This window comes from Molothrus aeneus, chromosome 4 (assembly GCF_037042795.1).
Source record: "Molothrus aeneus isolate 106 chromosome 4, BPBGC_Maene_1.0, whole genome shotgun sequence".
Lineage (NCBI taxonomy): Eukaryota > Metazoa > Chordata > Aves > Passeriformes > Icteridae > Molothrus > Molothrus aeneus.
This window is the reverse complement of record NC_089649.1, coordinates 30779819-30792209: the sequence shown is the minus strand read 5'-3', so window position 1 is coordinate 30792209 and position 12391 is coordinate 30779819. Positions and strand designations below refer to the sequence as shown.

The 12391-nt window shown below is 41.3% G+C and overlaps 1 protein-coding gene across 1 annotated transcript; it reads left to right on the top strand.

The window, feature by feature from the left end:
• The first annotated feature begins 4220 nt into the window (after nucleotides 1–4220).
• On the top strand, nucleotides 4221–10410 carry FGA (fibrinogen alpha chain). Its single transcript, XM_066549035.1, has 6 exons — nucleotides 4221–4271; nucleotides 6037–6165; nucleotides 7009–7192; nucleotides 7487–7632; nucleotides 8301–9339; nucleotides 9701–10410. The coding sequence occupies exons 1-6, from the start codon at nucleotides 4221–4223 to the stop codon at nucleotides 10408–10410; spliced, it is 2259 nt and encodes a 752-aa protein (XP_066405132.1).
• The last annotated feature ends 1981 nt before the right edge of the window (nucleotides 10411–12391 follow it).

Sequence of the window (12391 nt, the reverse complement as noted above, 5' to 3'; positions counted from 1 at the left end):
ACATTTTCAGTTGGGATGTGCTAGGTAGTATCAATGACTGAGAACAGGTATTTTACTTCAGACCGTATATATTAACAAGTTTCTCAAATTTTACTCGGAATAAGTTTCATTTACTATATGACACATAGTAGTAAACAAATATTTAAAAATTACTTCAATGTATTCAGTGCCATGCAACCAAGAAATGTTAAAATTTGCAGCAGAAATTGATTGCATTTTACTTGCATTTTCTTTCTCTGGATCTGGTAATAATTTCCCATGTGATCCACATCAGAAAATCCACAGCACAGGTCACAACCAACAAAGAGTTTGCAATGCTGTCTGAATGTACCTCCTCGAAATCTGATGAGTACATTTGAGGGATGTGTTAGCAAACCAAATTAGGTTTGTGGGCAAATTGCTCAACAAAAGATACACCCAGAGCTAGAAACTATAACTATCTCAAGCTGATGCATTAAGTAAAATAGGAAGTGTATCCTGGTCTTAATATTTTTAGCTACTATGAAAAACCAGAAGTTTGCCTGGTACCTCTAAATGGCACATCAAGTGCTTTATTATAGAGACAGGAGGACATTGCGGTGATAAAAGAGACCTTACAGTCAGTTCATGCTGCCTCAGCTGTTTTCCAGTTTTGATGCCCAGATGCCTCCTGAGGCTGGTGCTGAGCATCTTCCCTGGATCTGAGTCTCCACATCACAATAAACTGCCAACTCTCTCTCATTTTTATTAGGATTTTGACATAGTGGAATTTTTACTCTTGGGCCAAAATCTAAGAGGAAAACAGGTTTCTCAGGAGAGAAGAAGGCCTCATTAGCTAGGGTCAAGTGAGGTTAACAATGGCTTGAGAGGAGGGATGACCCCTCCACACCACTGAACTGGTATATTTCAACAATTTTGTTGCACTCCTGCAACCAGCCATGATGCACAGCTCCCTGCCAGCCCTGACACTCAATTCCTCACTAAGCAAAGCAGTTTTCCTGAACATTTTGTGCTGTAAGGCCTCTCCTGTTGCTCCATGGAGCTGAAACAGTATGTGTAGAGAGGCTGGAGAGAAGGATGGAAGAGAAGGGTTGGCAAGCCCAGTCTCCTCCTTGTTCTGCAAACACTACTTGAGTAGCATTGGTTGAGTCCCTTCCACTTTCTGTTTTCAATTTATGCCACCTATGGCATGACTTTAGGTTGATATTATTTATATATTTGCAACATGGATTTAAAAAGTATTCTTTTCACCTCTGTTGCTTTGATATCTGTATTTACACTCTGCTAGATGAGAATTGTTATTTCCTCTCCCGGTATAGATTTTGGCTGCAATTTGATGGCCATCTGCTGTAATTACACACATTTCATGGGTATGAGCTGGTATTTTATGGATTGCTCACCATTACTAAAATCATCTTATTCTTCCAGTTGGTTTGCTGATGGGTGTCTTTAAGTTTTCAAAAATCATTTTCATCTCTGGAGAGGAGCATTTGCTCCAGTGGTCAGAAGGGTCAGAATCAGCAAATCCAAGAAGGCTGATCTTTCAATGAAGTCCTATGCCAGAGTTAATCAGTGAGTCTTCAGGGTCCCAGCCCACAGTTGTGTTCTCTAGGCCCTGGAAGAAATCTAGCAACACTCGTGCCTCTGGAAGCTCCTTGCTACAGCATCCAATACCATATTTATCAGAAAGAGGTTGGAAAAGATCTGTTTTTTCTAACTCTTAAAATAGAATAATGTTCTCAGTATTATTTTTTGCAAGCAAGTACATTGCAATTTAACTTACTGCCCCTATTTTGTATGCTGAGAGCTGAGCATATTTCTCTTTTCTAAATAATTTCTTATCATACATGACCCTCAGACTGTAGCCTACAGTAAAAGTTACCTGTATTTAGAAAAGTCTGTACCTCTCACTTTATAAAAGTTTATTAAAGGATTTGGTGGCCTTTGTTTCACACCTTGAGCTTTCAGTGACTCTTCCAAAGACCACTGGAGCACAAAAAAGAAGAATCTCACTCCAAAGGCAAGGGAAAAAAAAAAAACTGAATGAGGAAGATGTAGAGGAAGAAAGAATCAAATAAAGTGGATTGATTGCAGGACTTCTGGGTTCCTCAGTTCTGGGATATTGCATTGGGAAAATGTGGGACAAAGTGCTGGGACTGACTAGTAATGACTTCAGAAGGGTTAGGTGGTCTGAGGAGCATATGAAAAGAAAGTGAAGATGAGAGCTGAGTCTGAAGGAGAATGAAGTCTAAGGCAAAGCATCCAAAGGCAGGTTATGAATGAGCAAGCAGGAGGAGCAGAAAGCACCACTTGGAAGCTGGTGGCGTGGCAGGAGACACAGAGGGTGCTGGGCAAACAAGGTGAGGCTCACATCTAGGGCACACAAACCACCTCTAAATCCCAGACTCCTCGACTGTTACTGTGGCATTTAGCCAAAAGCAGGGCAGATGAGTAGTGAACTGCACTTCTGTCCTTTGATCCTGAATTAAAGTTAAATCCAAAGTTTATCTAGCTCTTGGCCTGCAGCCTTTCAAACAAACACCGACAGAAGTGACTGAATGATTGCAACATGAAAGCAGAGGTACAGACTGAAGGTCAGGCACACAGGTTCAGCCCCTGTTTGTAAAGCCTGAGAAGCTCCTCTTTCACCCCAGCTTCCCCCAGCAGCTGCCTTCACAGCAAGCAGGAAACCCCTCTTAGCTTACCTAATGTTTATGCCAAATTTTTTCCAGTCCCTCTAGCCTTGGTGGCTGAGTTTTACTTGGACCAGAGTTAGGTTTGCTGTGTTTGAGTGTCACCAGAGAGCTGTGCCATCCCTCAGGGTCAGAAGAGGTCTGGAACATGCTCCTTACCATGTCCCCTCTTACCCTGGTGACCAGTGCCTGGAACATCTCCTAGCAAATCATCACATCCTCTGTCAGCATGGTTGAAAAGGCAGAAATTCTTCTGCTTTATGAGCTCATACTACTATTGATTTTTAAGGCCCATTAAATTACAAATATAATGTTAAGTTATTATTGATGATCACAAAATCAAGCACTGACAAACTGGGAAGAGTTAGAACCCAAGTGACATGTCACATCTGCATTATGAAGGATGCGTTAGTTTTTGCATAGATTCTAACACATATAGTTAGCAGGACAGGGTGGGGCACAGTGGTGCCTTACTTACAGCTGATACCCTGCAGAATTAGGGGCTATTCATGCCCTGATCAGCCAGTTCCTGTGGGACCAGAGGTAAGACACTCATGTGTCTCAGAGCTGGCTGCCAGCTGTTCCCCCTGAGCCCCGTGGTGCTGGCACAGAGAGGCAGCTACCAGCAATGGGATCTGCACATAGGGTGTGCTCTGAAGGCTTCAGGCTATCAAAATGGATCCCAAAAATTAATAGCTACTTTTGGACTTAACCTTCTCACCTGGTTTCTACAACTGTGAAAAGGCCAGGGAATGAATGTAATGTACCATAGGAAAATCCTTGAAGCTTTAAGCAGTCTGCAGAGCATCACCCTACAATGAAAAGAGTGTACAGCTCTGGGCAGATGCTTGCCTGTGGAGCACCATCCCTATACTCAGTGTGAGGCAGAAGGGGTTCAGTGGAAGAAATATCATACGCGATCCTGTGGTAAAGCACAGTCCATGACTGTATGCCCAAGGAGAACCCGCAATGATTGCGCCTGCAATTCCTGTGCTCCTGAGCATGAAGATCACAAGCTTGTGATTTTTCACTAGACTTTTGTGTCTATTTTGGAGTTAAAAATTGAGCTTTTTTGAGTTTGACGAGGACATTCTCCATGGACCTCAGTATATTTTGTTCAACACCAACATGCACGCAAAGCAATCACTTCCTTTTTCAAATATCAGCTCTTTGTTTATGCAGCCAAATGCCCATCACACTGACTGTGTGTTTTCCAGGAGGGAAGCACTGCTGGATCCCACTAGCTCTGACACACATCTTGGTTGATTGTCCAGTTACAAGAAACAGTTTTAGACAGAATTTTTTCCTGGAATTCTTGGTGTTGCCCGCATGTTGGTGTTGAACAAACTTATCTGGAGCAAATAACACCAGAAACTTGTGCAAGAGGCCTTAAGTAATCACTGAAGGGGAAGGGGGCATGTGGTGTGTTTTTTCTACAAACAGAAGGGAGCATAATGATTAATCTCAGCTTCACATTCAGGTTTAAATTGCACCAAAAGACTGGCAAAAAGCATCCTTTCAGTCAGAGTTCTTGCTCTTCTCCTGAAGATGATACCTGTGAGGATCCTCTGTGTGCTCCTGTGCCTCAGCATAGCCTGGGTATGAATTTGCTTACTTGATTCTTTTTGTATCTTTCTGCTTTGAATAGTAAGCATTTATTTAATGTTAATTCATGAGATAGATAAATTCTGTCTATCACCTAGCTTGTAAAATTCAGTGCACACACATATGCAGCAGCTTAGTGTAACACTTCACTGATGAAGTTACTTTTGGAGTATCTAGCCCTCTATAGTTTTGCTTAACTCACTTTTGCTGAATCTGCCAGGCTTCAAGACCAGCAAAGCAAATCCATTTACGTGAATTCAAACATTCATAGGTAATGCTCTAAGTCTTAAACATAACTGGCTGGATGCTAGTAGCTCCAGCCATTCAGGAATTTTCATGTTTATTGGGATGAATTGTGCTTTCCTTTGGACAGTATTTCAGTATAGTAACGTGCCCCTTTCATTTCAGCAGGATCTTCTACCTACAAATGACACACAATTCCTTTATTATGAAAGACATATTTAAAAACAAGGATTCTTGTAGCAGCAACATCAGCTTAAACTACAGCTAAGTAAGAATCAAATCTTTGATAAGGAAGGAGATTAACTTGATTTTCAACTGTGCTAATATAACCTTTTTTTTCTCCATTGAGGGCTCAGTCCATATTCTTATGTTATATTCTTTGCATATTTCTTTGTGACTGTTGGTTTGTTTTTGTTTTTTTGTTTTTTTTTAATAAAGTGCCTGTTTTAACAAATGACAGAAATTATATGAAGCAGTTGGGACAAAACAGAAGCAGTCATATTGGAGTTGTCAATGCCTAAAGGGCATTTTTGGATGTATGTGCTACTTTTAGGAGGCACTTGGGCCAGATCAAATCATTAATTAATCAAACTAATGTATTTGAATCTGCTGATTTTAATAAAAACATTCCAGTTCCTCAGAGTGGTTCTGACCCTGAAGATTAGAATTAGGATCACTTTCTCAGCTTCAGAATTAATCATCAATCATAATAAGTAGTCATTAATATTTTCAAGCATTAATTATAATGTTTGAAAAGCACAAAATGTGCACAGAGGATTCCAGTCAGACCTAATTACATCTTAAACACGGGTTTCTTTAATGAAAAAAAAAAAGGGAAAAAAATGGTCTTTTACTAAGTGATAACACTGCAGGAACCTTTATTGTGTTTTGGCCTGGAATTAACTTGTGTATCACTTTTTCTTCTCAGGTTTGAAGAAAACCTCAGTTTATTTATTTTTCTTCTTTCCATTAAGACAGTGAAACCTGTCCATCACTGAAATTGTTTTTTAAATTGTGTTAGTAGCTTTCTTGCTCTTTCTGTCAGGCAAAACCCTGTTACAAGCTTCCAGTTAGCAAATGTGATTAAAACCAGAAACTCTAGTGGAAAAATCATATATCTGTAAGCTACTTTTGTGTAGACAAAAGGTGGTCAAGTGACAATAAGAATTTTAGAGTATTGCAGATAATGGGAATAGTATTTTTAAAGTATTTATTTTTACTTGTCCAGTTTCAGTCTAATTTCAAGTTAATTTTGTATTTACACACAGGACAAACTATTTCTGTGGAATGATATTATCATAATGTATCCTGAGCATCCTGGGCATCACTAAACAAGCAATATAATATCTTACAAGAAACATTGGAATAAAACCCTTGCACTGTTGGGTGTGATGCTTACCAGATAGCTGTCCTTGCCACCCACCAGCTGTGTGAGGACATCAGCTTTGTGTTTCTGCTTCCTTGACAGCTGTTCACTGAATCTTGCTTTTACTTCTCCCCTTTTTCCTGCTGGCAGGCACAAGATGGGAAGACTGCCTTTGAGCAGGGGGGTGCAGGAGTGCGTGGTCCCAGGATTGTGGAGCACAAGTCCCCATCCAGCTGCCAGTCTGAGAAGAACTGGCCCTTCTGTGCAGATGATGACTGGGTGAGCCATTGACACTGGGGGGAAAGGGGGGCCTCAGCTGGATCAGCAGCTGGATCAGCAGCTGGAGCACTACATCAGGTGCCACAGGCCAGCACGGGTTCAGCGTTAGGGCCGAGGTAACACTTCAGGTTGGGGCAGCCTGCACAGGTCTCCTGTGGGAAACAAAGGAAAAAAGGGAAAAATGAATACAAAATAAACAGGGAGAAGTTTGCAGTGGTGCAGAATGAGAAAAGAAAGTAAGTTTGGAAAAGACAGATTAAGTAAACAAAGCCTCGCTGTAGAGAAACATAAGAATTGTTTCTTTTCAGAATTTTGGTATTGCCACATTTGGAGTTCATAAAATAAAGGCATCAGAAAGAGAATTGTGAGAAAAAGATAAGAAGTAGATAGAAATCACATACAATCACTCACTAGTTAATTTTTTAGGAAGTCAGATTACAAGCTGCTCAGTAAATGTTTCATAATAAGTGACCAGATGTTTTTGTATATAAACTATTAATTTCTCGCTTTCTTGCCTCTTGCATCTCAGTCCTTTTCTATGCTACATTTATTTGATGACTTCTTGGCAAAGAACTTAAGTCTGTCAGAACATAAAAATGCTAGCCTCTAACATCCTCCCTCAAACTGGATGACAGACTTCTTACAGCAGACCTTTAGGAAATATATATGTATCTACAAAAAAATCTCACCCATGAGGAACAGAGGAGAGGGGAAACTAAAGGTTTACTTGTTCCACACCCCACAGTTACAGCCGGTTTCTGAGTATGTGCTTCACAGATTCCATTGTACGAGATGTTTACTCTTGAGGATTTTAGCACAGTTATTTCCTTCTTTCAATTCTAGGGTGCCAAATGTCCATCAGGATGCAGAATGCAAGGACTGATTGAAGAAAAGGACCAGGAGTTCAGTCAAAGAATAGAAAAAATCAAGAAACTGCTCTCAGATAATCAAAACAACTATAAGAAGTCCAATCAGATAATTGTGGAAACTGTAAATGCACTAAAACCAAACCTGGACAGTGCTCAGGGTGAGTATCTTGGGCCCATTTTCATTATCCATTACGGAATTACTACTTTTTTGTGAATAAGCCATATGTAGTGAAAGTACAGGCTGCACTGAATATCATTATCAGGAAACAGAACAATCATATTAACAGACTCTTAACTAGTTAGCAAAAATTAATTTAAACTGCTCAGTACTATGAGAAATATGTTCTCAATTATGTGTTGAATTACATATTTTAAAATATGTAGTATTTTAGGGCATATTTAGGAAAGAAAAGCACATGGGCATAGCTGACTGTGAGGCATTTTTGTTTCAGAGCTTGATGAGACTTACGGTCGCCTGTCAGGAGAACTGAGACGGAGAATTGTGACATTAAAGCAGAGAGTTGTCACTCAAGTGAACAGAATTAAAGCTCTGCAGAGCAGCATCCAGGAACAAGTGGTGGAGATGAAGCGCTTAGAGGTAGGTGTCTGCCGTGCACTTCCCATTCTCTCTGCTTAGCTACAGAAAGGGGATCTGTCCATTATGGTGAGCAGTGCTCCTGCTGGGAGAAAACATGGTGCAACTCTCACAGGACCTGACTTGCTGAGAAAAATCCCCAAATGAGTTGCTACCTATCCATCCTGATTTTCTACTTCTGCTCTGTAGGAACCAGCATGAGTTACGTGAGTTTCTAGTCCCATCTGCTGCTTCTCTCCCAGGCCACAAGGATGCTCCCTCTGCTGATAACTACTTCTGTATGAGGTGTTTCTCCTCCTTTAAGGAGCTGCTGAGTAGTTAGAAAGGCGCTGTGCTCTGTCCCTCCCCAGTGCTGCCACTGCTGCCCACAGCTAGGGTGGGCACAAGAACATGTGTTCCCAGGTTGCAGACAGTTCTGATGGTAATGCAAGGAAAAGTCATGGCACAAACAGTGGTTTTTATCAAAGGCTCATTTTGATTCCTAGAGCAGAAATCCATCATTTGGGTCATTTGAGAAAGCAATGGTAACCCCATGACAGAATCTTCCCCTCTCAGCTGTAGGTGGGAGGTACTAGGGCAGCTCTCATCTTTCCCCTGTTCAATAGAAGATATCCTTGCTTGAGAAAGTTGGGAAAGCTCCCTAACTAAATTACTTCTCTCTGGTTATGTAGGTTGACATTGATATTAAGATACGAGCTTGCAAAGGAACCTGCGCTAGAAGTTTTGATTACAAGGTGGACAAAGAAAGCTACGACAACATCCAGAAGCAGCTTGTCCAAGCCAACTCCATCAACTTGCACCCTGAGCTTCAAACAACCACATTGAGCACACTGAAAATGAGGCCGCTTAAGGACTCTAATGTTCCTGATCATTTTAAGCATAAGCCTCTCCCAGAAATGCAAGCTCTGAACATAATTAATGACATCAAGCAGATGGAAGTGGTATTAGAAAGACCAGAAGCAGACACAAAACCCTCCCGAGGCGACAGCTCGTATGGCACGGCAGAAGCAAGGGGGGATGAATCTTCATACCCCAGCAAATTAGTTATTCCCACTCATGGGAGAGAAACCCTTAGGCTGGAAGACAAAACCTCCTCCGCTGTTCGTAGATGCACCAAAACTACCACCAGAAAAGTCGTTTCTGGGCCTGATGGCCCTAGAGAAGAAGTATTTGAGAAAACAGTCTCTTCTGATGGCTCAGACTGTGCCTATTTACCTGGAAATGTTGGAGGGGAAGGGACCACCTACCATTTTAGTGGTGCAGATGGCTTGCACAAGCTAGAGACTGTATTCCCTGAGCTAGAGTCATTTTTTACCCCTGACTCTCCATCCACTGCTACCAAGCACGTTAGTGGATCTAGCAGCTTCACAACCAGCAGACGCACAGGCAGTAGCCACATAGGTACAGGAGCTTATGGGGGAAAAGACAAATTTGGAGACTTAGGAGAGGAGGAGGAAGATGACTTTGGAAGACTTCAGCCATCTGGATTCCCATCTGGCAGTGCAAGTCACTCCAAGACTGTAGCGACCAGCTCTTCTAGTTTCAAGAAGGGAGGCTCTACTTTTGAAACCAAATCAGTAAAGACCCGTGAAATAAATGAGCAGCTAGGTGGGTTGGAACAGGATCAGAGTGCAGAGGATACCCCAGACTTTCAGGCACGCAGCTTCAGATCGTCAGGAGGGAAGCGAAGGACACCCAGCACTGGGAAAGGTAGTTATTGAGGTAATGGAGCCAAACTCCATCCATAACCAAACTGACACATTGATTTTAGATACTGTAGTACAACAGTGTGATGATTTAATGCAAGCACTGTGTCTGTTTGTTACCACCTCAGAAACAAAACGGAAAATATTTCATTAATACTCGGGTATTACATAGACAATTCACAATTTAAGAAATATGTAAAGTTTTCTTTCCTGAATTCTTTCTAATGTTGCCTGTCACTACACCTAGCATAGTCCAAGATGTGTTTAACAATTTTCCTCTGAGCTATTGGTATTTGGATTCCTCTGAACCTTTTATTAAATTTTGCTGATAACTTCTGTCAAACCAGATCAACTTTTTTTTTTAGACTGTGATGATATCCGCCAGAAACACACTTCTGGTGCCAAAAGTGGCATTTTCAAAATCAAGCCAGCGGGATCCAATAAGGTTTTGTCAGTTTATTGCGACCAAGAGACCACTTTGGGAGGATGGCTATTGGTCCAACAAAGAATGGATGGATCAGTGAATTTTAACCGCACCTGGCAAGACTACAAGAAAGGTTTCGGCAGCGTGGATGGCAGGGGGCGAGGAGAGTTTTGGCTGGGCAATGAAAACCTGCACTTGCTGACTCAGAATGATACTGTGCTGCGGGTAGAGTTAGAGGACTGGGATGGGAATGCTGTGTTTGCAGAGTATCTCGTGCAGGTAGGGTCTGAAGCTGAGGGGTACAGCCTGGCCGTGTCCTCCTACGAGGGCACCGCCGGGGACGCCCTGGTGGCTGGCTGGCTGGAAGAGGGCACCGAGTACACCTCCCATGCCCAGATGAAGTTCAGCACCTTTGACCGGGACCAGGACCACTGGGAGGAGAACTGTGCCGAGATGTATGGGGGGGGCTGGTGGTACAACAGCTGCCAGGCTGCCAACCTCAATGGCATTTACTACCCGGGCGGCCACTACGACCCCAGGTACAATGTCCCCTACGAGATTGAAAATGGTGTAGTCTGGCTGCCATTTAAAGCCTCTGATTATTCCCTAAAAACTGTTAGAATGAAAATCAGGCCCATAGAAACCCTGTAAAAAGACAGACCTTTAATGCATTTTATGACTACAAGTTGAAAAGATTTTTTTATATGTGTATGTGTGATGAACCTTTACCCTGTGAATTTGAAGGCAACTAAGCACATTTGGAGATTAAAAAATAAAAAAAAATGATTAATTATCAACAAGACTTTTTTGATTTTATTTTTAACTGACAAGGAAATATTGATTTAAAAACCCTTTTGATATGAACTTTGTCCATGTCTTTGGCAGCTCACACATTGACTTGAGTTAAAAATTTTTGAGTTATTTACTTTGGTTTAGGGGTATTAAAGAAGTAAAAATATTTAGAAGTATGTTCACAATCCTGCCTCCTGACATGGACTGTGAAAGTCTAAGCAAGTTCAACATTCACACTCTCATTTCGTTTCAAGGGGGGTACAACAGCAGTGGGAGCCAGCTCTCAGACAGAACCAAGGATGGTGTGGGTTCTCAGTTTTGTCACACACCCAACATGGAGTACACTTTGATAAAGAATGCATGCATTTTAGGACTGACTTGTAAGAATCTCCTAAGCTTTGATTTTATAAATATGGACATAGATCATCCATCCCATTGATGAATCCTAGACAGCTTATCATGCATACTAGTAGCTTCAAAATAAGACAATTCCATGATAACTCATCAAAATGCAACTCCCAAAGCAGGCTATAATTTTCTAGCAACCACTAAAAGGTTATGACTAACCAGACCAAGCAAGATGAGGAACTACCTGAATATTTCTCAGCACATATGCCAAACAAGAATTCTTCTAAGGGTAAGGGGTTTAAATCAGCTTGCTGACAGTGTGTGCTAAGGATCTTCTAGAAAAAAACTGGCTGCATGGAATATCAGTTATATTGGTCACACAATTACAGAAGACCACATTGTTTACCTTTATACTTTATGGCATAAATTACACAAGTATTTACACTGAGTAATATTTCTGTGCTTCTAGAAAGAGGCATGAGCAAACTTCCTTACCTCTAATCTCACTGACGTGTTGCATACCATTTAAGAAGATCATCAAATACTGGTAAAGCAGCTCACTTTTAGCCTTTTTTTCAGCACTTCTCAAATACAGCCACTGTCTGCTCTTTTCAGAAAGATTGCTGAAGAGCAAAGACATCTTTTTACACTCATGTGTGAGGAGGGGGGTCTGTGCTTTCAGAAAACAGGTTTCCACTTGCACATTAAGTTTTTGTTCCTTAGCTTCAGTGGAAGCCTGCCTGTGTGGATGCTGAACATCCATGTGCTCCTCTAGTAAGAAGCTGCCATTATGTCTCTTTCTTGTCCTCCTGGGCTTCACAGATTAAATAAACACTAAAGGTTTCAGGTGGGATCCATCCACCCCTACTGATCTGGGTCCCTTCCTTTGTGGAGGAAGGCAGACCCCTTTGAGATGTCCATCCTGTCTGCCAGGGTTGGGCAGTCTTTTCTTTGACTGCTCAAGGGAGCAGAGACTACTAGGTTTGATGGAATACTCAACCTCCACTACTCTGTGACTGGAGACATTAATTACTCCAGTCCCATCATAGGGATTGTATGAAAGCACATATGTGTGAAAGCAAGTACATGACCAGGTCCCAGAAAAGGACATATTTTATCCAGCAACAGGATTTGAGCCAAGGGACCAGTCACCTACTGGTTTGTTCAATACTCTTTCCACTTTTATTCCTTCTCAACTTGTTACACAGGTAGCTACTATTACTTTTATAATACAAAAGAATAAAACTACCTCTTATTTAGTGAAATGCATTTCCTTCTCCCCAGATCATGCATGAATACTTGAGAATAATATGAAGAATACTTTAGTTTTAAGATTTCATTAGTTTATAGAAAACACTTAGAAATAATCCTCCCCCTCTTTAAAAAAGATACAAAAGACCTTTGTAAAAGAGTGAAACAAGTTGATTTTATTTTATCAGTGTTATTCTATAATAGTTAATTCTGTCTTATGCACAAATGAAAAATGGGAAAA